Source organism: Ctenopharyngodon idella, chromosome 5 (genome assembly GCF_019924925.1).
Source record: "Ctenopharyngodon idella isolate HZGC_01 chromosome 5, HZGC01, whole genome shotgun sequence".
NCBI classification, from domain to species: domain Eukaryota; kingdom Metazoa; phylum Chordata; class Actinopteri; order Cypriniformes; family Xenocyprididae; genus Ctenopharyngodon; species Ctenopharyngodon idella.
Genome location: NC_067224.1, coordinates 38117590 through 38141640, shown reverse-complemented (window position 1 = coordinate 38141640; position 24051 = coordinate 38117590). Strand labels below are relative to the sequence as shown.

Here is a 24051-nt window from a genome sequence, read left to right as displayed (position 1 = left end):
TAGACAGCAGCCGATCCTCCACAACCCAGCCGGCCGGCAGCGAGTTCGTCCGTCCCCCCGGCAACTCACTCCAGCCCACTGCCTCGAGCGTCCATGGCGGCATACTCTGCACACCCATGCTCGATGGAACTCAGATTCCCCACAGCGGCAAGGGCTCTATGACAGCGCGTTCCTCCTTCCTCCCGGGTTTTGGCACCAATGTAGCGAGGTATGTAGCTCGGGGAAGAAGGAGGCAGGGAACCGGCGAACGTTTAAACACCTTAATCATATAAAATAAACAAACAACAAAATTAAAGTAAAGGCGGCAGCCCCTCACGGAAGACTGCCCCACACACATAAACATAACAAAGTCCAGAGCAGGCCTGGTCCTCTCTCGTCTTTCACTGTCGTCGCTCCTCCTTTTATGCTCCCAGAACTCCTGTGAGAAACTCGAGACTGGTGCAGGTGGAGCTTATCATCAATCACGGCTCTCAGCCTCATCCTCATCCTGTTTGCCACATTTGCATAATAGAAAACTTCCCGCACAGCACGCAAGTAATGAATTAACTTCCCTTTCGCGTCTTCTTGCACTTTAATATTTAAATTGGCAAGGCTTAAACTTTCGTGATGATGCAGTGCTGGCCTGTCAACTGTCCCGAGCGTAGTTCATGTTTGTTCACATTCATTTTCTCACAATTTTGCATTGTTAGAATTTATAAAAATGTTACCGACCAACAGGCGATTGACACTGTTTCATATACTGATTTGGCACTGATTTTGCATTTGGTGCTTGGCGAGTGTTAATTTTAGGCTCTGGTTATGAACATTCCTCAAAATATCTTCATTTGTGTTCAACAGAACAAAGAAATTTATACAGGTTTGGAACAACTTGAGGTTGAGTAAATGATGACAGATTTTGTATTCATATACATTAGCTTACTATATAAATTGTTAGATAGTGTTTTAAATTAAAGTTATGATTACAAAGAATTGTTTTTATCTGAAGTTCCTTAATTTTCTGAACATCTGGTGCCTTGAGTCTGTAAAGGTTGAAACCCTGTGTAAAAACATATGGTCAGAGTGTGTTTCCAACTCCAAGTTGCCTAAAGGTCACAAAGACTTGCATGTCTCTGAGGTTCATTCTGTCCTTGCCAGTAATCTTGACTCTAGTAACTCTACACACTAACCACATGACTTCTCCCTGGCAAGGTGCCATTCCTGTCAGTCATCCGAGACAATCACACAAGAGTAATTCCAGACAGGAACATGGAAGTCTGTCATATACAGTACATGCAAGAAGAGGATGGCACTGTTTTTGTTAAATACTGTAGGAATACATTCTATAAGCATTAAATATATGACATACCTCTTTATTCTTATCAACCAGGATGTCATAGGAGCACAGTTTGAAAACTACCAAGCTTCTAAGTAACTCAAGAGTGTCTTTGCTCTTGTAGGCTTCTTTGGTCTGTTCAAAGTCAATGGAGATCTTGTTACTGAAGGATACATGCTCCTCTTGTGTGTTTGTTTTGGTTGGATGTAAAGCTTGCACACTCCGGTGATGATAACCATGACGAGTGGAGATGACCAGACTCCTAATATTGCTGTCACGAGTCGCGAGCCCAAAAGCAGGAAGAGTTTTGCGGAAAGACATCAATTCAAGACTTCTGTACTGACAATATACATAAAACACAAACAGAAATAGGTCGCCCGCTGTTGTTTTTTGGAAACTACTCGGTCATTGAGCACATTAAACGCTACCTGCGGGGTCCCGCCCCATATTCAAATCTGGGATGACTGATTGGTACAAATTCCGTGACGTTACTGTTTACTAACGTAACACACGCATGGGATGCCATAAAAGGATAAACGTTCCGTAATAGAAACGTCCCAGTTTTATAATTCCGAGATGTAAATGTACGTACAGATTAATTTAGTTAACATAGAGGGTTACGCATACAATATAGACTATAGGAAGATGTGGGTTTAGGTAGCCTAATACAGAACAAAATCAATATACTGAGGACTGTTTATTAAAACATTTTTCCTCTTGCTTTTTGTCGTTAGTTTTGCTTTTGCCGTTTTGCTTGTGACGTAGGCTACGTGACTTGACATTTGTTGTGCACGTTCCATGAAGTTAACAGCGGGGGGAGCCGTTGCATAGTTAAAGTAATTTACTTTTACAAAACTGGGGTGAACGTCTCAGCTAATCTGACTAAACTTCTGGAGATATCCAAAAATGATTAATTTATAATAATAACTATTTTTATTTATTTATTCAAAAGTATTATTTATTTATTTAAGATATGTATAAATGTATTTATCCCACTGGTTGTATGTGAGGAGAAGAGACGGACAGCGTGAATGCGCTCGTGCGCGTGCATGTTGAGGAGGTTAGTAAGGGGGGGGCTGGATGGATCCATGGTTAAATCCTAAGCATATACTATAGTCACACCCACTCGATGAGGAGCTGCTCTGGTGGTTTCGGTTAGAATTTGGGAAACCGCTGCACGCCAAAGAGAGCAGGCACACCGAATTCCCAAGAGCCAGAGCCAGAGCTAGGCTCATTAATTAGGAATTTCCCTTCTGAAAAGAGAACAACGATCCGTTTTAAAGTCCCCGTTTCTTTTCCAAAATGGACGCACATAAAGTTTTGCAGACCTTTTTTTTTTTCTTGACATGTTTTGATGCAGCATATCCTCTGTGAAAATCTACATTTTGGAAATAACAGCGAAAAATCGGGAATATAAGAGTGTTTGAAGTTTCCAGCAATGCACCAGATACATCCACCAGTGTTTGGAGTGCATAATAAAAGCAGAAGTTCTCCTCAGGAACTGGGGCTGGACGGAGGGAATAACTGTTTGGTTTTATAACTTCTGTGCGCCCTCTCCTCCTCTTTTCTCTCTTCTGCCTCAGACTTTGGAGTCTGAAAGACAGTGGATAAACGATTTATGCGGATAAAGTAACTTACAAACGCTTGAAGTCGAAGGTTTTGAGACTTCGGAGATACAGAATATCCCACCAGAACTTCTAGCGATTGTAAAAGAAAGGAATGCTGAGCAGAAGAGGCGCATGGAGAGATGCTGTTTCTTCTACCATGGATCTAAAGGGCACTTTAGCGGTTTTAGTGCTTTTGCTTCTATGTTTGTGTCCAGTTTTCAGTCAAGAACTCAATCCAAAGGGTAGGAACGTGTGCAAAGTTTCAGGGTAAGTTGGATGACTAACTTTTAGGGGGAAAGGAAATAGAATAGAATAATAGCATTAATGCATTCTGCACATATGGTAGACTCAATGCATGATGTTAAGCAAAAAAGCAGCCCAGAAATAGGTCAAAAAATCAAAGACAAGTTTATTAAATGTAGCAAACATTATTCAAACATTTCCGTGAGCTTTAAGAAAAAAATGAAAAAGTATATTAAATTAAGATTTCACATTTTTTAATCTTAAAAATAGGGTCAAATTGTTTGTTATTTCTGATTGTTTTGTTTTTGTTGTTAAATACTAATGAATTGTAGCCTAGTGTATGAAAATGCGCAGAAAAGTAGTGATTTAACGTTTAAAACTGTACAGAAAGTTGTTTTTGATGACTTTCCAAACAGCGACTTATCTGAATCTGATGTGTGTCAGTCACCCTGTTTCACATCTGGGTCACTGACACACATTGAGAGATAGAGGGCGACAACAATTACTCAAGCACTGAAGCATTGAAGTCGTGGCACAGTTTAGATACTGCATAAAAGCCTACGTAAAAGAACAATAATTAATAAATTGGTAATAAAATACTTCTAAAAGCCCATAAAATGCATATTAACTAAAAGGGGGAAAGACATGCATCATTTGATATCAAATAACTTGTAATAAACTTTCAATTTACTGAGGCCTACTCTAGACTACTCTGTATTTTTATAGAGCTTGAAACTAATAGACCTGTGCAGTTCCACAATCGTTACAGATTTTAAACTCTTCTCTAACCTAAACACAGAGGTCATCAAGGGTGTGACATCTAGTCACAACATTCTGTATCCATGACCTACATTTCATTCTAAGTAGAATGGATGTATGTAGAAGGCTAATCATCACAGTCTTGATTGATGGTGATGTCCAAATGAATCTATCAAATCACAGAGGCAAACATTTACAAATAAACATCACACAGGCGTCAGAGAGATCAAAACTAGTGATTGACTTTTGAATGGATACTGCAACACCTAAATCTAATGAGCATGGCGATAGCTTATGTAATAATGATATCAGAAGCATTTTCACATTGAATTTCAAACTAAGGGATTTTTTTTTTTTTTTTTGCCTTTTCTAATGCATCTTCCAAAAAACAACAAACAAACAAAAAACTATTAATTAAAAACAAGTATGGGGTCGTTTTTAAAAGAAGTTTCTTGTATGCTCACCAAGGTTGCATTTATTTAATCAAAAATACAGTAAAAAAGTGTGATATTGTTTCAATTTAAAATAACTGTTTTCTATTGTAATATTTTTTAAAATATAATTTATTCCTGTGATGCAAAGCTGAATTTTCAGCATTATTACTCCAGTCTTCAGTGTCACATGATCCTACAGAAGTCATTCTAATATGATGATTTGCTGCTCAAGAAACATTCTTATTATTAATGTCGAAAACAGTTGTGCAGCTTAATATTTTTGTGGAAACTGATTTTTTTTTTTTTTTTTTTTTTTTTTTTTTAGGATTCTTTGATGAATAAACAGTTTAAAAGAAATTAATACTGTTACTTTTTAATCAACGTAATGCTTCCTTGCCGAATAAAAGTATTAAAGGGATAGTCACCCAAAAATGAAAATTCTGTCATCATTTACTCACCCTCAAGTTGTTCCAAACCTGTATGAATTTCTTTCTTCTGCTGAACACAAAAGAAGGTATTTTGAAGAATATGGGTAACCAGACAGTTAATGTGCCCCATTGACTTCCATAGTATGGAGAGAAAAAAAAATACTATGGAAGTCAGTGGGGCCCATCAACTGACATTTTTGGGTGAACTATCCCTTTAATTGACCGTTCGCAAAGACCCGCCCCCTTTAGTTACTGTTGCTACGTCCGACAAGCCATGCTGCTCTCACACCACATATCATGTTCTCACGCAGTGAAAAATACATCGCGGAGCAAAGAAGACACTGACAACGCGTCGACAGACAAGACAGAGCAGGTTACTTTTGATATGAAACAAGGTCTCAAATTTTGTCATTTTTAAGAAAATTTAAACAATAAATACCATTTTATGGCTCTTTAATGTGTCGTGACAGATTGCTGTAGTGCCTCAGTTCAAGCGGCTCATGAATCGATCATCTTTTCCTACTAGTTCATTTATAGCATCAAATAAGCATGAATGAACATCATAAGGAATGTTGTTTTTTAACCACGGAAAGACGTCAGTACACACCATTTTTCAAGTTCAAGTCCACCGACGTTAATCTACTAACTCCCTGACTGCTTTGTCAGACATAATGGCGGATTCGGCATTATGATTGGTTAGATCGCCTGTCAATCAAACTCCTGGCGAAGGGTCAATTTCTTAAAAAAAAAAACACACACATTTGCTGACCCCAAAGTTTTGAATGGTAGTGTATGCCAAATATGCCAAAGAATTGCTAAAATTCACAAAAATTAATTGGTCATGGTGAACTTGCAAAATGGTAGATTAATTGACCGGGGGTGCATTTCCCAAAAGCATTATTTTGTCTTTATAAGCATAGTTCAACGAGTCTGTGTTTCCCGAAACCATAGATCCAACAAAGAGGAGCCTATAATTGAATCTGGAAATAAAGCAAAATAACTGAGAAAAATTAGAATTAGTCCTCAGATGCCAAGTCAGTAATATATAACAAAAAATCTAGCATTAATTTGATCTCAAATGGATTCATTATAAGAAGTTATTACTCCACCACATGTGTGACATCATTAACCAAATTTGCAACAATACGGTTTCGGGGAACAGTCGTGACTAGCTAGTTGATTTCTTCAACAATGCATTGTACTATGGTAGTTAAAGGTGGGGTAAGTCATTATTCAAAAACACTGTTTGGAAGTTAGTCGGGCCGACACCAACAACAAACGTGTAACCAGTCAGCATTAGAGGGCGTATAACGTTCGAGGAGACAGAACGAGCAAGAGGGAGATTTGAAGAAAAACAGAGAGAGATGCAGAAAGAGAGATGAGACACAATACAAAAGAGCTCAAAATAATATCACTGGAATGAAGGTTTATGACTGAGCAAGCACTTTAGGACACGCGTTAATATTAGAAAAGCTTTCCAGCGCTGGAGAGAGCTAAGCAGGAAGGCCTGAAAACAGACGCGGTGGCTTTGATTCCGCTTCGCATGTGAGGAACACTGGGTTTGAGTGTCATTGATTGTCTGGAGCTGCTGTGCTGTTGGCAACTAACAACGAACACTTGTTTGTATTTACTCTTGTGTACTGTACGTTCATTTATTTTTTTTTTTTTGTGCTTCCTTCATCATCTGCGCTTTATTTTTTGTGAAGCATTATTTTGTTGCGCGTCAGCTGTGATAAACAGACATCCACTCTCGCATTGCGTGTGTGTAACAGTGGCCAGATAGTGAGAGTTGTACAGGTAAACCACTGCGCATTGACGCCCGCTAGAGAATGCGGTGTTTGGCATCATTTGGCGTTGTTAGAATTGGAGGGCGAGTTTTGAAGGCGGAGCAATGAAGAGAGGGGTGGGTTTGTTTGGGTTGATTTCAAATATCAACAATGTCCAACATCCTTTTTGAAAAATCGCTTACACCACCTTTAAGCAGTGAATTACGTAGTTGTACGGGAAACCCCTGGCCGATATATATCAGTCTACCACTTGCCACAATATTAATAACATGTTCAGTGACATCATGAGGTGCATTATTTTAATTCAAAGCACTAAATCCCTGTTGAAAAAAAACAGCATATGCTGGTTAGGCATGTTTTGAAGCATGGCAGCTGGTTTGAGCTTTATACTGGTCCTTAGTTGGTCATGAGCTGGTTTAAGCTGGTGCTAGTTGCTTAGAACCAGCTTAAACCAGCTCAAACCAGCTGCCATGCTTCAAAACATACCTAACCAGCATATGCTGTTTTTTGTTTTTTGTTTTCAACAGGGATGTTACCAAAAAATAGCTGGATTTAGATGTATGAATACAGTTTATCTCAAAATCATGTTGCATTGAGGCTCAGCAGGCATTTTAGGGGAATTCTACAAGCAGTGTTAAGGGCTGAATGGTTTACCCGGTTGTTTAAAAGTTTGTTTACTTTGTGATTACTGGCTCCAGATGGCTATCACTGTACTTTAGATCAAAATGGAAACCACCAGATACAATCTAATGTGTATTCTAACAAACACAGATTCTCACCAACCACAGACATTGTCAGGAAGTTCACGTTCTCAGAATTTCCACACAGGACTTTATTGTTGCTGAATCAAGTTTGGCCCCCCAGCTGTTGACTGATGCTCAATTTCCATTTGTTTAAGCTTTCATCCGCGGCCCTAGCTTCACGTTCTCTCTGTGGTGTGTATGTTCGGTTTGACACAGAGCAGAGAAGTTAGGGCTGCGGTGTAGATCATGTCTGGGTAAGACACACACACATAGGCTAAACAAACTCTGACTGAAGGCAGAGAGCGGCCCCCACGCTTCAGAGGAAGCCAAAGTGTGGACAAGGCCTCTCAGAGGTCACATGTGGCGGAATATGAGGGGCGGCGTATGTCTTGTATCTAACAAGCACTTAGAGAGTATTAAATTTTAAGGGGAAGCCACTCGAAGTAGAGATAGCAGGGATAATTTGAAATGTTTAAAAAAAAATGTTGTTGTTTTTTTTTATGCAATGAATGTTTGAGAGTCTTTAAATGAAACTGCACTGCAGCACACACATATCCACTGAATCGCTTGATATACACTACCATTCAAAAGTTGGTAAGCTTTTTTTAGTCTTACCGAGGCTGCATTTTGTATTTTCTATTTGAGTGTGTCTTCAGTATGTCTTCAGCATCACATGATCCGTCAGAAATCATTCTAATTTGCTAATATGCTGCTCAAGAAACACTTCTTACTATTATAAATGTTAAAAATAGTTGTGCTGTTTTGGAAACCATGATACATTTTTTCAGGATTCTTTGATTAAAAAGTTCAAAAGAACAGCATTTATTTGAAACAGAAACCTTTTGTGACATTTCAAATGTCTTTACTGTGACTTTTGACCAATTTAATGCTTCTTTGCTGAAAAAAAAAAAATTGTACTGACCCCAAACTTTCGAAAGGTAGTGTATTAGTCTACAAACATGTCGAAACCTTTAGGCACATTGTGCTGGGGTGCTCATATGGGAGACACAGGTTTGAATCAGGTCCTCATTGTGTCCCAAACCCATTTCTCCCTCTTCCTCCCATGATTTTCTGTCAAACGAAAGGCATGCAACAATAAGTTGCTGCAGCAGGCCTGTTGTGAGATGCTTTGAATAAAACATCCACCACAGACACATGAAAAATTCCACCGGGATCATATGTGATGGATTAAAAGGGCAATTCACCCCAAAAAAATGAAAATTCTGTCATTATATACTCACTCATGTCGTTCCAAACCCGTATGACTTACTTTCTTCTGTTGAACACAAAGGAGATGTTATGACTCATGCACTATATTTTAATTCCTCTGAAGCAGTATGATAGCTTCATGTGAGGAACTAACCAAATTTAAATCATTAATCACTGAAAATTTATATTCAAATCTGGTGCATATGAAGAACTGCCAATGACATCTGAGAGCTAAAAATTCTGAGATTTTCAGTGACACAAATTTCAATCTGTTCCACACAAAAGTCTATATTGTGGTTTCAGAACAATGTATTTAAAGGATTAGTTCATTTCAGAATTTAAATTTCTTGATAATTTACTCACCCCCATGTCATCCAGGATGTTGATGTCTTTCTTTCTTCACTCGAAAAGAAATTATGGTTTTTGAGGAAAACATTCCAGAATTTTTCTCCATATAATGGACTTAAACAGGGTTCAACGGGTTAAACAAATTGCAGTTTTGAGTACACAATCCCAGATGAGGAATAAGGGTCTTATCTAGCAAAACAAAACAAAAAAAATATATATATACTTTTTAACCACAAATGCTCATCTTGCACTAGCTTTGCGATGCGCCACACATTACGTAATCATGTTGGAAGTACTGTGGTACCGCGGTAGTGCGAAAAACTCTCATTTTCTCCTCCAACATTGTTGTTTTAAGTTTTATTGTAAAGACCGTTTGACCTAGTCTTTGCATGTTCGCTTTGTAAACACTTGCTCGGCTCAGATCGTGTAGAGCCCTTTGAAGCTGCACTGAAACTGTAATTTGGACCTTCAACCTGTTGATCCCTGTTAAAGTTCACTATATGGAGAAAAATCCTGGAATGTTTTCCTCAAAAACCATAATTTATTTTCGACTAAAGAAAGAAAGACATCAACATCTTGGATGACATGGGAGTGAGTAAATTATCAGGAAATTTTAATTCTGAAGTGAACTAATCCTTTAAATAAATTCAACTGAATATTCCGACAAGCATTTTCAAAGCGTTCTCTAAATATCTGTTTATACTGATTGTCCAGACTGTTTATTAGATTGACTTACTGGCTTAATGCAGGACATTTGCATTACTAATCACATCAGGCTGTGGCCTTATTTTGGCTCCAGCCACTCGTTGTTTCTCCACATCTGACGATTCAATGAAGTTATCGCTTCAAACAGCATGTCTGGTTCGCATGACTGCTGTCTGTTACAGGGTGGAGAATGGAATGAATGCTTACGCTTGTGTTTGTACGAGTGGATGCAGGTTTGCTATCTGAAACATCTGCGCTTGTGAAGCTCAGAAGAAGCTACAGATGGCACCCAGACATTTGCAATATTCCTCATGAGCCACATGCTTAAATCTCTCACGGACAGTTGAAACTTTGGTCAAGGCATTTGCAAAATATGCTGACTCACACGTTTAATGATCAGTTGTCCTTCAAGATATCAGCTAAATGTTGTATAGATTGAATATTCTTTAACTGATAACCCAATGCTTTTATCTTGATAATTTTATCTTGATTTGTCATCTTATCATCAGGTCATCAGGGGTTACGTGTTGCAGCGGATGGGCGCAGCAAGGTGAAGAGTGTTTAACACGTAAGTGTCATTTCCTGTATGTTAGATCACTTCCTGAGTGTCATGTTACTTGATTTATATCTTGACTATGTCCTTGTCTCCTCAGCTCTCTGTGAAGGCAACTTCACTTGTAATGAGAACGAGGTGTGTGTCCGTCCAAACGAATGCCGCTGTCGCCATGGATATTTTGGGGCAAGTTGTGATACAAGTGAGATGCTTTTTGTCTTTTTCAGATTAAAGTAACTAATTTTAGTAATTAAAAACTTATTTTTGCCCTTCAGTTAGCTTTGAGGTCTAAATGCAAATGCACTCCTAAAAACTGACAAAATAAACTTTTAGCAGATATATACCAAGTTCTGTCATGAAACCTGCTGTTAAATCGTTAACTGTACCGCACAAGCTGATTGTTTCCTGTTGCATCTGCAGCCAATGAGCTTGCTGCTCAACATTTAAAGGTATAGTTTACCAAAAAAAGTGAAAATTCTGTCAATAATTACTCATCCTCATGTCGTTCCAAACCCGTAAGACTTTGGTTCATCTTTGGAACACAAATGACAATCTTTTTAAAGAAATCTGAGAGCTTTCTGTCCCTCCATAGACAGCTACGCAACTGACACTTTGACACTTCAAAAAGAGATCGTAAAACTAAACCATATGAATTGAGTGGTTTAGTCCAAATTTTCTGAAGAGACTCGATCACTTTATATGATGAACAGATGTAATTTGGGCTTTTATTCACATATAAACATTGATCAGTGAACATAAACAGAAGCTCAACCGAACCTGCTTGATGCGTGAGAACAAACCGTGTAACACACGAGAATGAACCTCATTGGTTCTCACATGCCAAGCAAACATTTAAACAATGCATAAATATATAACTGAGTATCATCAGCATAGCAGGGGAAACTAATTCCATGTTTTCATATAATATTACCAAGTGGCAGCATATATATTGAAAATAGCAGAGGGCACAGATCCTTGCAGCACTCCATAATTTACTGATGTTATCTTAGATTTTTTCCCGTTTAAATATACAAAATGGTTAACAGTCTGATAGGTACGATCTAAACCACCTTAATGCCTGTCCCTGAATACCAGTGTAATTTTGTAGTCGATCTATTTTATGATCTATAGTGTCAAACACAGCGCTGAGATCAAGTAACACTAGTATTGAGATACAGCCTTGGTCAGAAGCTAGAAGTAAGTAATTCGTAATTTGAATAAACATGTTTCTTTTTCCTGTAAACTACAACCCGTGCATTTTTTTGACTCCCCTAGAGTGTCCCGCTCAGTTCTGGGGTCCGGACTGCAAGGGCATGTGCACGTGCCACCCTAATGGTAAATGTGATGACGTGACTGGGCAGTGCACGTGCTACCCCAACCGCTGGGGTGAAAACTGCGAGAAGCCCTGCAACTGTCAGAAAGGGAAATGTGACCAGGAGACAGGGAAATGCACCTGCCATGCCGGTTACTGGGGACCTCAGTGCAACAACAACTGCTACTGCAGCATCAACTCTGTGTGCGATCAGAGCACGGGCCGGTGCATCTGCAACCCTGGCTGGTACGGCCGTAATTGCGGTGCTCAGTGTCTGTGTAATAACTCGCCTTGTGAGCAGTTTACAGGCCGATGTCAGTGTAGGGAGAGGCTCTGGGGTCAACGTTGCGAGCGGTACTGTCAGTGCGTGCATGGGAAGTGTAACCCGGCAGATGGATCGTGTACCTGTAAACCCGGATACAGAGGAAAGCTATGCCGGGAGCCATGTCCAGCTGGGCTCTACGGACAGAACTGCAAAAACAGGTGAGGAAAAATAGACTACTGGCCAAAAGTTTAAAATCATTTAATGTTTTTGAAAAGAGTCTATTATGCTCACCAACACTGCATCGATCCAAAATACCATATAAAAAAACCTGTAATATTGTGAAAAATTATTACAAATTAAAAGAACTGTTTTCTATGTGAATATATTTGAAAATGTAATTTATTCCTGTGATCAAAGCTGAATTTTCAGCATCATTACTCCAGTCTTCAGTGTCACATGATCCTTCAGAAATCATTCTAATATGCTGTTTTGCTGTTCAAGAAACATTTCTGATTATTATCATTGTTGAAAACAGTTTTTGCTGCTTAATATTTTTGAGGAGACCGTGATACACTATCATTTAAAAGTTTGGGGTAAGACTTTTTTTTTTTTTAAATAAATTAATACTAAAATTCAAAGTGAAGTGACAGTAAAGACATAATATAATGTAACAAAATAGTCCTACTTCAAATAAATGCTGTTTTTTTTTTTTTTTTTTACTTTCTATTTATCAAAGAATCCTAAAAAAAAAAAATTAGCAGTTTTCCACAAAAGCTGTTTTCAAGTTTCATAATAATAAGAAATTAATGATTTCTGAAGGATCATGTGACACTGAAGACTGGAGTAATGGCTGCTGAAAGTTCAGCAAAAAATATTACTGTTTTTACTGTATTTTTGATCAACTAAAAGCATCTTGGTAAGCTTTGGAGACTTCATTCAAAAATATTTTTAAAAAAATCTGGTAACACTTTATTTCAATAGTCCACTTTAGACATTCTAACTATAAGTAACTTTCTGTCGTCACGATACTGGAATTTCTAACTTCGATACGATACCTTGAAAAATATTGATATTCGTTACCATTTTCGATACCACAGGGAAAACTGCCATATATACCTCTATACAGATAATTTGTTATCTTATAATTTTTTGATAATTTGGGTAACACAACATTTGTTTTTTATCTCAACTATTTGCGTTACAAAACTGACTGTTTACCAGAATGCTTGGCAAGACGGGCATTTTGGCATAATTTTGAATGTATTTGACCGTTTAAGTGAAAAAGAAAAATGAAAAAGAAGTCAATTTGGTACTCACAAGCTGTTTGAGAGGCGGATTTTGGTGTGAGCGTGAAACCTGCGGGAATGAGAAAATCATGAGCAATACAATACAAGTACTATTCAACCAGACTGAGTGAGTGAGAGGAGGCGGTGTGTGTCAATTCGCCATCGGAAAGAAGAAAGAGCGAGAATGCGCAGCTGGTATCAGTGTATCAGTACTGCAGAAAAGGAGTATTGGAACTGTTTTCAGATTATTCAGTATCGATACATATCGAAATATCGATATTTTTGACAAACACTACTCTAATGAGAGTTAGTTGACATGTAGTTGCAAATTCATTAGTTAGTTGAAATGTAGTTGCAAAGTTACTTATAGTGAGTAGAATGTCTAAAGTGGACGATCAAAATAAAGTGTGACCAAAAATTTTTAATGATTCCAGAACATTTCATATTCAGAGCTTTATATGTTCTTGATTTTAATGCCATAACTTGCTCTCTTCTTTTTTTGACTGACCATACCCTGGATGATCCTGGTCTTTTCTTTTTGCCGTTGATTCAGATGTGGCCACTGTAAAGGCCAGCAGCCCTGTAAGGTGACGGACGGTCGATGTGTAACGTGTGAGAGCGGCTGGAACGGGACAAAATGTGATCAGATGTGTATGCAGGGATACTTCGGAGAGAACTGTAAAGATCAGTGTCCGCCGTGCAAAGACGGTCACTTCTGCAACCGCATCGATGGGAAGTGTTCTCACTGCAATCCCGGCTGGATTGGAGATCGGTATGGATCTTTGGCTAACAGTGAACCCCATTGTAGATGACAGTTATAAAATAATTACTGTTAATTCGACCCAGAAAGGTAGTAAATTATTACAATTTAAAATTACTTTTTTCAGTATTCTTTAATGAATAGAGAGCTTATAAGAACAGCATTTATGTGAAATAGAAACCTTTTTAAAATGAACTGCATGTGATTAGTGAATAAAACAGTGGTTTTTGCAATAAAATATCATACCCAAGTGGAAGTGCGCAGAGCACTTTAGTGAATTCACCTCTCAAAGTTTATTGCTCCTTAAGTATTTTTTTTAATTGACTTTTGAATTGATGATTCGATTCTCAGTCTGTTCGTATAACATCTTCTTTTTTCTCTTTGTTTAGCTGTGATGTGCGCTGTCCTAACGGCACCTATGGAGAAAACTGTGAAAAAGACTGCAGCCATTGTTTTAATGGAGACTGCCATTTTGCCACAGGAGAGTGTCTCTGTGACCCCGGCTTCTATGGGACATAGTAAGTCACATCTCTGAGTCACGCACATATTTAGGTCATCTTGATACCTAGGCCTGTTTTCATTAACGAATGAATCACACAATAAACAAAGAGTCATTCTAAATGGTTTAAAGATGAGTAACTTTAAACAAATTGCATTGTGCTAAACAGGAGACCAAACCTGTTTAAATGTGCATTGGTTCTTTGTAAATTGAACATGTCCATCATAAAAAGACATGATGATACTTAGGGGTAAACACAAATTCAACGTAATCTATAATTACAAAACACTGAAGGAGAATAATATTGATGAGCCTGCAACAAAAGCATCATTACTCCAGTCTTCAGTGTCACATGATCCTTCAGAAATCATTCTAATATGCTGATTTGCTGCTCATGTAACATTCCTATTATTATCAATGTTGAAAACAGTTGTGCTGCTTAATATTTTTGTAGAAACTTTTTGATGAAAAGAAAGTTTAAAAGATCCGCATCTATTTGAAACAGAAATCTTTTCTAACATTATACATCTTTACTGTCACGGATGGATGGGTGGATGGATGGATAAAAATGGTTAGAATATTCAGCATTCAAAATCTAAAATGATCTAAAATTTATTTCTATTATTTCACTTAGTAAATGAGATTATTTAAATCTATCTAATTATTGACCACAAACTGCTCTTAAATCTCCATATTATCTTCAGTTGATGAAACCACTTAATTGAAGATAAGAGCAGAAAACACATTAAAATAAAATGTATTTTTCATGCAATACTTCCGTTTTCTCTGAAAGACATTTTAAATATTTCATCAGTTTCAGTTCAATGTCTTTTAATGAGAATTTATGTGCTTGTTTCATTTATTATAAATGCTAATTTCTCTTTTTTGTTTTTGGATTTGCATTGCCAATATCTACATAATTGCCCTTAATTCCCCAAACTGGAAACTGGAAACTCTTGTTGCTTTTGTACACAATGCTTGTATTGACTCTCTTTCTCAGTGCTCTTTGCATTTCTTTTCATTTTAGCTGCAACCTGACCTGTGAGTTCGGTCAGTACGGAGTGAACTGTGCCGAGACCTGTCCATGTCACGACAAGAACTGCAACCCAGTGTCAGGGGCCTGCAATCTATGTAAGAAATCCTTCCTGTCTCTGTCTTTGTTGTGCCATTTGCTATGGAGACACAAAAGAAATTGTGAAGTGTTGAGGCATACTTGTGGGGTCCAAAAACAGTCATATTTTCCATTACGTAAAGGGAGGGAGGAATAGCTGCCCAGTTGACACAGAGGTCAACTCAAAATTCAACCTTTTGACTCGCAACGGATTTGCAAGCGTGTCGGTTACTAAAATTTTTAAATCCAGCAAATGCAGCTCAACTATCCTGGCAGATGTCTGATATCTGTAAGCATTTTTTTAAAGAAATGAATACTTTTATTCAGCAAGGATGCATTTGATCAAAAATGACAATAAATACATTTATAATAATACAAAATATTTATATTTCAAATAAATGCTGGTCATTTTAACTTTTTATTCATCAAAGAATCCTGAAAAATTTATCAGTTTCCACAAAATATTAGGAATATTAGAAAGCAACATGTTTTCAACATTGATAATAATAAGAAATATTTCTTAAGAAGCAAATCATCATATTAGAATGATTTCTGAAGGATCATGTGACACTGAAGATCATGTGACACTGAATAATAATGCTGTAAATTCAGCTTTGACATCACATGAATAAATTACATTTTCAATATATTCAAACAGAAAACAGTTCTTTTAAATTGTAATATTATTTCACAATATTACTGTTTTTACTGTATTTTTATCTAATAAATGCAGCCTTGGTGAGCAGAAGAGACTGTTTCAAAAACCTAAAAAAAAAAAAAAAAAAAAAAATACTGATCCTTTTTTACTGACCTTTTTCCATTAAAAATATCTAAACATCCTATATATTTTGAAATGTATTTTCTTACCCCATTGACAACATCTTTTTGTCTTGTTAAGCAAATCTTTTTGTTAAGTTTATATTTAAAACAATAATAATAATAATAAAAAAGGATTTATTTCCAAGATATATATTCTATGAAAAGTCTTATAATCTTATCAATTTATTTTACCTTAAAATATATTAAATATATTATATCTTATCTGAACATTGCTAATACATTTTTAATGGTAAAATTCGGATTCAGATTTGTGCACTTTATTCAAAGTTGTTAAAGCCATTTGATTGCTTTGCATGAGACACAGACTTGAAATTTAAGTCATTAGTCACTATTGCCATCTCTAGGAGTGTATTTATAAAGTTCATTTTTATGCAGCATAATCTTCAAATGTCACTGGATTAAATAGACAAAAAGAGTTAAAGATCATTCATTTCTCTTTAAAAATCAATGAGAAACTTCTTGTGCAGGCAAAAGAAACACACAGCTGTTATTTGTAACACGCCTGCGTAGTCCTCACTATGTAGGTCACTGCCGTAGACAGCAGCAGTTTAACATGGCGGCCTTGATGGTGTTTCCAGAGTGGTGTCTTATTTTTACGGCTGTGTTTTTTGGCTCTTTTCCTGCCTGCTCGCAGAGTTAGTGAGAGCCGGGGTTGTTTCACACAGCTGAGAGAAATACTACAGGAAGAGAGAGAGAGAGAGAGAGAGAGAGAGAGAGAGAGAGAGAGAGAGAGAGAGAGAGAGAGAGTGATGAGGAAAGGTGTGGGTCAGGAGAGGTTTCACAGAGACCTGAGTGAAGGCAGTAATGATGTCATCATGGCCGACCTTTGTGAGGCCTTCCTCAAATGCAGCTGTGCTTTCAGGACATGTGTGGATGTCCCCACACCACACGCTATACCCAGACTGAGCTCAAATCAAAGAGTGAAAAAGGTTGTCATTAGTTATTATGCTTTGACTGTTGGTTTTTCAGTAGCAAATGTTTGCCAAGAAATATTATGAAAGGAGCATTTGGGTTCAGTTGAAAATAATTTCGACTTATACCTCTGTTTGACAAAATTGCTGCACAGATTTCAAGTGCATTTAAATAAACTATGCACTTAAAGAGGACCTACTATGTTATTTTACATTTTCAACATTCTTTAGTGTGTAATGTTGCTGTTTGAGCATGAAAAAAGCAAAGTTACAAAACACAAAGTCATTCCAAAGGGAGTTATTCTCTATATCAGTAAGCACTGTTTCTGAACTCCCTGAAATGCCTCGATTGGAGTCTTGATTTTTCATTCGGAAATGTACGTTACAATATTCCTCATTTAAATAACGCTCAAGGCATATGCAAAATAAAGAGACGTGATCTGGTTGAGTCGCATTAATAGTGTGTTGTGGTTATGGTAAAGGACTTGACATTTCCGAAACACACTCAAAGCAGTTGACCAATCACAACACACTGGTCCAGCCGACCAATCAGTGAACATTGTGCTTTTCAGAAGGAGGGGCTTCATAGAGACAGGAACTAAACAGTGCGTTACTAACAAACTGCCAAGAGAGGTGCTGCAACAATGTAAAATAAGGGGAAAATAATGTGATTTTTGAACATTCAAGCATGAAATAATATTGTAGTAGACCCCCAAAACAAAATAAAGACTAATATGGTCTCATTAAAGGGTTAGTTCAACAAAAAATAAAATTTCTGTCATTAATTACTCACCCTCATGTCGTTCCAGGTCCGTCGCCAAGGGGGGGCATTAGGGGGCAGTGCCCCCCCAGATGACACAAAGTGCCCCCCTAATCGTATAGTCATTCAGCAAACTTGCGATTGAGAGCAAAAACCTTATTTCTGTGGATCTGGCCATTCACATATTCCATAACGAAATGTCTTCAGCAGCATTTAGCTCATAGGAACACTATCTCTACAACAGTAACTTTAAATAACACATTATCTTCAGAAATATGAAATAGAAATTAGTGTGTGTAAGGCCGGCCATGGACTTGAGACTATTTTCTCACTCAAACCACTGCCTACCTGCTGCTGCTTCTGATTGCTTTTAGAGGGAAAAACTGCACATAACTACTGGTCTAGGATCAGTTAATATTAGCATATTGGCGAAACATATTTGGCAAACGATCCAGTGCGTATCTGTGTTTGCGCTCTGAAGAACGACAAGGCTTTACGACGTGTTCTTGCAGCGCTGAGCAATGTAGCCAATCACAAACAAATCTGTTGATTTCTGGAACACAATGACCAATCAGAGGTGTAACTTAGCACTGAACAAAAACTCGTTTTGAGTGGTGAGTGGATTCTGAGTTGTGGACGCTGGCAAATATTCCAGCGTAATTATGTAAATTGTTATGTAATTATGCAGTCAGTTGAGAACTAAGATGAGTGAGATTTTTAGTGATTATAAAGGGAGCGCCTTTTGCACACTCTCTGCCAAATCCCGCGTGTGTAATCTGTTAAAATTAACAGTGGTTTGTGAACGTAAACACTTTATTAACAAATAATTTATCAGCAGTGTTTATGTTGGAATATGTAGGTTGTGCTGTGACAAGTTAAAACTATTTCAAGGAAATCTGTTTAAATGTGTTTTTAAATGGGAATCGCATCTCCTTACCCTGGAGTTGGTTCACCCTCCGCCTATGATCAGAAAATTCATATTTAATGCATTATTACACAAAATGGAACTTGAAACATAATTAGGCCTTATTTATTAATGACTAGTATCACTCGGAGACCCGCTGCCTTCAACTATTTTAATGGTGAGTACACTCAAAGTCTTTGTTACACATCAATATGCTACAGATGTAGGCTTCCCTACATATTTTTATTGCTATTTGGTATGTATCATTTTTATTATTGTGTTGTTCGAGGAATTGAAAAGCTTTTGTGCCTCGTGTTTGCAAAGTATATTGCCATAATGCAAAGGGTTTTAGTTTTTGGTCTAGTTTGATCTAATTAGTCAAGTCAAGTCAAGTCACCTTTATTTATATAGCGCTTTTTACAATGTAGATTGTGTCAAAGCAGCTTTACATTGCTGCACAGCAGCTCTTAAAAGAATAGTGTCAATGCAGGCAGATCAAAGCACTGTTGAATATCAAATGTCAAGTCAAATGTCAAGTGTCCCCAACTAAGCAAGCCAAAGGCGACAGCGGCAAGGAACCCAAACTCCATCAGGTGACATCAGGTGGCAGACAAGTGGCAAATAGGTGTTTAAATGGAGAAAAAACCTTGGGAGAAACCAGGCTTAGTCGGGGGCCAGTTCTCCTCTGGCCAACAGTGCTTTGTTACGATTCAGGTAGCTATCATAAGTCCGACAGGATCGCAACATTCAAAGTATTTATTCAGTTCCATCCAATTGAGGATCGTTTAGGATTAGGATCAACTATCTTGTGTTTTTGTGGTAATATAGAACTTTATTTCATTATAGAAGTCTATTTCTTTAGATATAGAAGTCTATTTCATAATAAATATGGGAAGCTATTATTTTGGTGAATGTCTGCTTCTCAGATTCTAAAAATGTGTGCCCCCCTATGAAAACCGAATGCCCCCCCCATTCTATATGTTCTGGCGACGGCCCTGTGTCATTCCAAACCTGTAAGACCTTCGTTCATCTTCATAACACAAATTAAGATATTTTTGATGAAATCCAAGTTTTTTTATTTTTTTTATTCCCCTATAGAAAGCAACGTAATTACCACATTCAAGGTCCAGAAAAGTAGTAGATGCATCATTAAAATAGTCAACGTGACTATTTTCGGCATTCTGACGTAGAACCTGGAAGCATTGCACTGTCTATACAACGTAAACAGCGTAGGATAATGACGGGACAGAAGAAATTGTTGAATTAAGTCGTTATTTTTGTTTTGTTTTTGCGCACAAAAAGTATTCTTATCACTTTATAACATTAAGGTTGAACCACTGTAGTCACGCTGACCATTTTAACAATGTCTTTGCTACATTTCTGGATCTTGAATGATGGTAATTATATTGCTTTCTATTGGGGGATAAAAAAAACCTTGGATTTAATCAAAAATATCTTAATTTGTGTTCCGAAGTCTTACGGGTTTGGAATGACATGAGGGTGAGTAATTAAAGACAGAAATGTCATTTTTGGGAGAACTAACCCTTTAATACACAGTTTATTATAAACATTTGTGTTTGGCCTGCTGGTTATGTTTATCTGGGTTTAAGTTTCACCTTTGGACTTTTTCAATGTTGCTTAAATATTAAAAATGACACAACATATGCATGTTGAACTAATAATTGGCCTTGGATGATCCAGATGAAAAATATGGTGCATCCGAACAGCAGAAATTCTTCATTGTCAGCAGTGCCAAGTTAAGCATCCCATCCCTGTCTTTGTTTATGAACGGAAGAGCCAAATGGCCACACATTATGCTCCAGTGATAATGCCTGTTGGCAACAGATGCAAAGAAGCCACTGGCTGACTTCCTGCAACTCACAGGACACTGCTAGCTCTTAAACTCCTGAACTGATATGGGAATTTCAAGTACATTTCATTTAATTTCGGTACAGTGTTCTTTAGCATGAAAAAAATTTGGCATTCTGCAGTGTGTTTATAAAATTCATTAACTTTTATAGTGTGTAATCTTCATTATCACTGCAATTTTTTGACCACTAAATTGTATATTTGTCCTTCAACCAATTTCATGTCCAATATTTCATGTCAATTTATTTATTTATTTACTAAGTGGTCATAGTCCTCATCTTTTAGTTTATTTTGTGATAAAGATCAACTGAACATTACCCCCTGTTTCAGATTCGAAGATGAAATACTTTAGGAATTCTATATTTTCAATTACTTCTTAAACTTTGAGCATTTAGAAGAAGGTCTTATCTGTTGTTCTGCACACCTCAATTGTACTTTGGTCTCCTACTGCAGCCATGTTTTCATTGAACAGATTCCATCTCTCCTGAAAAAAGCTGTTATTATAACACGTGTTATTGACATTTTTATATTGCAAATTTTACACTCTCCATCTGTCTCTCTCAGATCCTAATCAGCGGAGGGGAGTAATAGCTGCGGGAACGCTGGTAACATTCCTGCTGGTGGTTCTTCTGTGTCTACTGTGCTGCTGCTTCCTCTGTAGCAACAAAGACAACCGCAAGTGAGTGAAAATCAACACTAGTTTCTCAGTCAAGTCAGTCTCAACCTTCTAAATTAAAAGTTAAAGGTTAAAACACTTTCTCCAGTTACAGTTTATTGTGCTGAGACAATCACAAGTAAGTTATTTGTAGATTTTATGAAGGGTTTCGTAAAATGGATTTTCCCCGAATACTTTCCTCTGGATACACAAAAGTTTTGTAAACCTCAGATTTGATAGTTAAACGTGTTAATGAATTCTAATCATTCATACATAGAATGCTTTGACTGATTGAGTGGTTTATCAAAATTTGGCTAAGTAAATTTAAAATGTATTGAGTGTGTCAGATAAACTACCCCAATTAAATAATCAAAAAAAAAAAAAAAAAAAATTATATATATATATATATATATATATATTTAAATTTCAGGGTATCACATTCATCAGAAGCTTGTTTCCACACTGAACAAAAAATAAAAAAGGTAATTGTGACATTTTCTCAAAATTTTGACTTTTTTTTCTCGCAATTACAAGTTTACATCTCCCAATTCTGACTTTTTTTTCTCAGAATTGTGTGATATAAACTCGCTATATTGAGTTACACAGTCCGAATTGCGAGATATAAAGTCCGAACTGCGAGATATAAAGTCACAATTGTGAGTTATAAAGTCAGAATTGTGAGATATAAACTCACAATTCTGAGAAAAAAAAGTATTTTTTTCCCCATCAGAATTGGACTTTATAATTCACAATTGCGAGTTTATATCTCACAATTCTGAGAAAAGAAGAATTGCGAGATATAAACTCACAATTAGGCGGAAAAAGTCAGAATTGTGAATTATTTCTCGCAATTGTGAGTTTATATCTCGCGGTTCTGAGAAAAAAGTCAGAATTGTGAGATAAAATTCGCAGTTATCTTTTAAAATTTTATTCCGTGGTGGAAACAAGCTTCCATACATTCATTATACACTAGCTATTTGACAAAAATACAATAAAAATTCTAGTATTGTGAAATATTATTACAATAAAAAAAAGTATTTTCTATTTAAATATATTTTAAAATGAAGTTTATTCTTGTGATCATTACTCCAGTCTTCATTGTCACATGACCCTTCAGAAATCATTCTAATATGCTGATTTGCTGCTTAAGAAACTTTTTTTGATGAATAGAAAGTTCGAAAAACAGCATTTATTCAAAATCTTTTGTAAGCATAAAAATGTTTTTACTGTCACATTAGATCAATGCAGCTGTGCTGAATCAAACTAAAAAATAATATATATATATATATATATATATACATATATAAATACCAAATAAGTTTCATCATAATTATTACAAGACTATTTAATAAACGAGTCAAGGCATGAATTCATCTGTCAAATCTTAATTAACCAACAACATGCTTTTTAAACAACTAGCGTAGAGCGGTACTGTTCACATAAACTGTATGTGAACGTAACCGGATTTAGTGCTGTAAAACTGCACTGACACCCATTTTCTGCAGAGGCGGTGTGAACGTGACCATTGTGTCCATCTCAAACTCGCCCCTGGCAAAGAACATCTTTTAACAAAGCCTGTCATCAGAATTGTTCACAGCTCGCTGAAGTGAAAGCCTCCTCTGTTCTCTGCAGTCAGGCGGGAAAACTCAAGACTCTCGTGTTCTAGAAATCACAGTCGGCTGTTTTCTTAAACTTTCCACCTTTTCTAAATGGCTGGAAAACTAAAGAACGTAAGACCAACTGAGCCTAGATTTCCTCAGTTTGCCCGTGAGGCAGATAAATCCTTACATTTCTCCTTCTTTTGAACATCAAATCTATAATCTCTATGGTTTGATGGTGTATGCCGTTTATGCTAGAAGTCTATCGCTCTACACTAACACACCAACAATATATAATCCATTTCAGGGCAGTGTAATGTTGGTCTAACGTCACCCTTCCTCTTTCAGCCCTGACCAGGAAAACTCCACCAACAGCAAGAAGGCCAAAATAATCCTCTGTGGTGGATTCAGTCGAATCAGCACCAAACTGCCCAGAATCCCTCTGAGGAGACAGAAACTACCCAAAGTTGTTGGTATGTCTTCATTTTCCATCAGCTAAAATTACACATGATTCAGTGTGCCACGAGTAAACAGAATCACACAGAAGATATGCACTTAATATAATGTGGCTGATGTTTATTCTTTAATAGTTTAACAAAACATTTTAGTGAGTATAATAGTGACATCATTTTCATGATAGGGCATGTTTTAATGAAAATCTCCTTTAGCCCAAACAGTGTCAATATTGGCAACCTAAACGTTCATTTAAAGGTGCAGTGTGTCGTTTTTTCGATGTAAATCTTTTTAAACCTAGTTTAATGTGCAGAAAGAACTACAACATGCGTTCTAGTTCAGCTAGATGGAGCGTAACTGAAGGACACAAGCCTTAAGTTGCATTTTTAAAGGTTTTTTTAAACACTTTTTTAACCCGATACATCTTAAAAACATAGTTCAGGGTGCTGATAAAACCAGCAAGCTGTCATGCAACATCCATCCGCGGACACAATGTTAAACAACATGAGGATGTTGACAGTTAAATTGACATGAGGATGCTGACAATTAAATTGTATCATAATTTAATCATCCTTATTTCGTTGCAAACCTGTATGACTTTCTTTCTTCTGTGGAACATAAAAGAAGATATTTTGAAGAATGTTGGGAACCAAACAACATTGAACCCGATTGACTTCTATTGTAGGGACAATTCGCAAAA

The 24051-nt window shown here is 36.9% G+C and overlaps 2 protein-coding genes across 4 annotated transcripts in view; one reads left to right on the top strand and one right to left on the bottom strand.

The window, feature by feature from the left end:
- Positions 1 to 1770, bottom strand: part of prodhb (proline dehydrogenase (oxidase) 1b) — a 30765-nt gene extending 28995 nt beyond the window's left edge. For 2 of the 3 annotated variants that reach the window (XM_051893966.1, XM_051893967.1), the window contains exon 1: positions 1346 to 1770. In XM_051893966.1, coding sequence (XP_051749926.1) covers positions 1346 to 1633 — 288 coding nt within the window. In that variant the 5' untranslated portion in view covers positions 1634 to 1770. The remainder of the gene's footprint in view (positions 1 to 1345) is intronic. The other variant, XM_051893964.1, reaches the window with a different exon arrangement.
- A 652-nt stretch (positions 1771 to 2422) lies between these two features.
- scarf2 (scavenger receptor class F, member 2) overlaps positions 2423 to 24051 on the top strand; it is a 33620-nt gene continuing 11991 nt past the window's right edge. The window contains exons 1-9 of the mRNA XM_051893963.1: positions 2423 to 3186; positions 10085 to 10143; positions 10229 to 10330; positions 11404 to 11923; positions 13545 to 13763; positions 14141 to 14269; positions 15278 to 15381; positions 21210 to 21324; positions 23247 to 23371. Of these exons, the coding sequence (XP_051749923.1) occupies positions 3032 to 3186; positions 10085 to 10143; positions 10229 to 10330; positions 11404 to 11923; positions 13545 to 13763; positions 14141 to 14269; positions 15278 to 15381; positions 21210 to 21324; positions 23247 to 23371 (1528 nt within the window). The 5' untranslated portion in view covers positions 2423 to 3031. The remainder of the gene's footprint in view (positions 3187 to 10084; positions 10144 to 10228; positions 10331 to 11403; positions 11924 to 13544; positions 13764 to 14140; positions 14270 to 15277; positions 15382 to 21209; positions 21325 to 23246; positions 23372 to 24051) is intronic.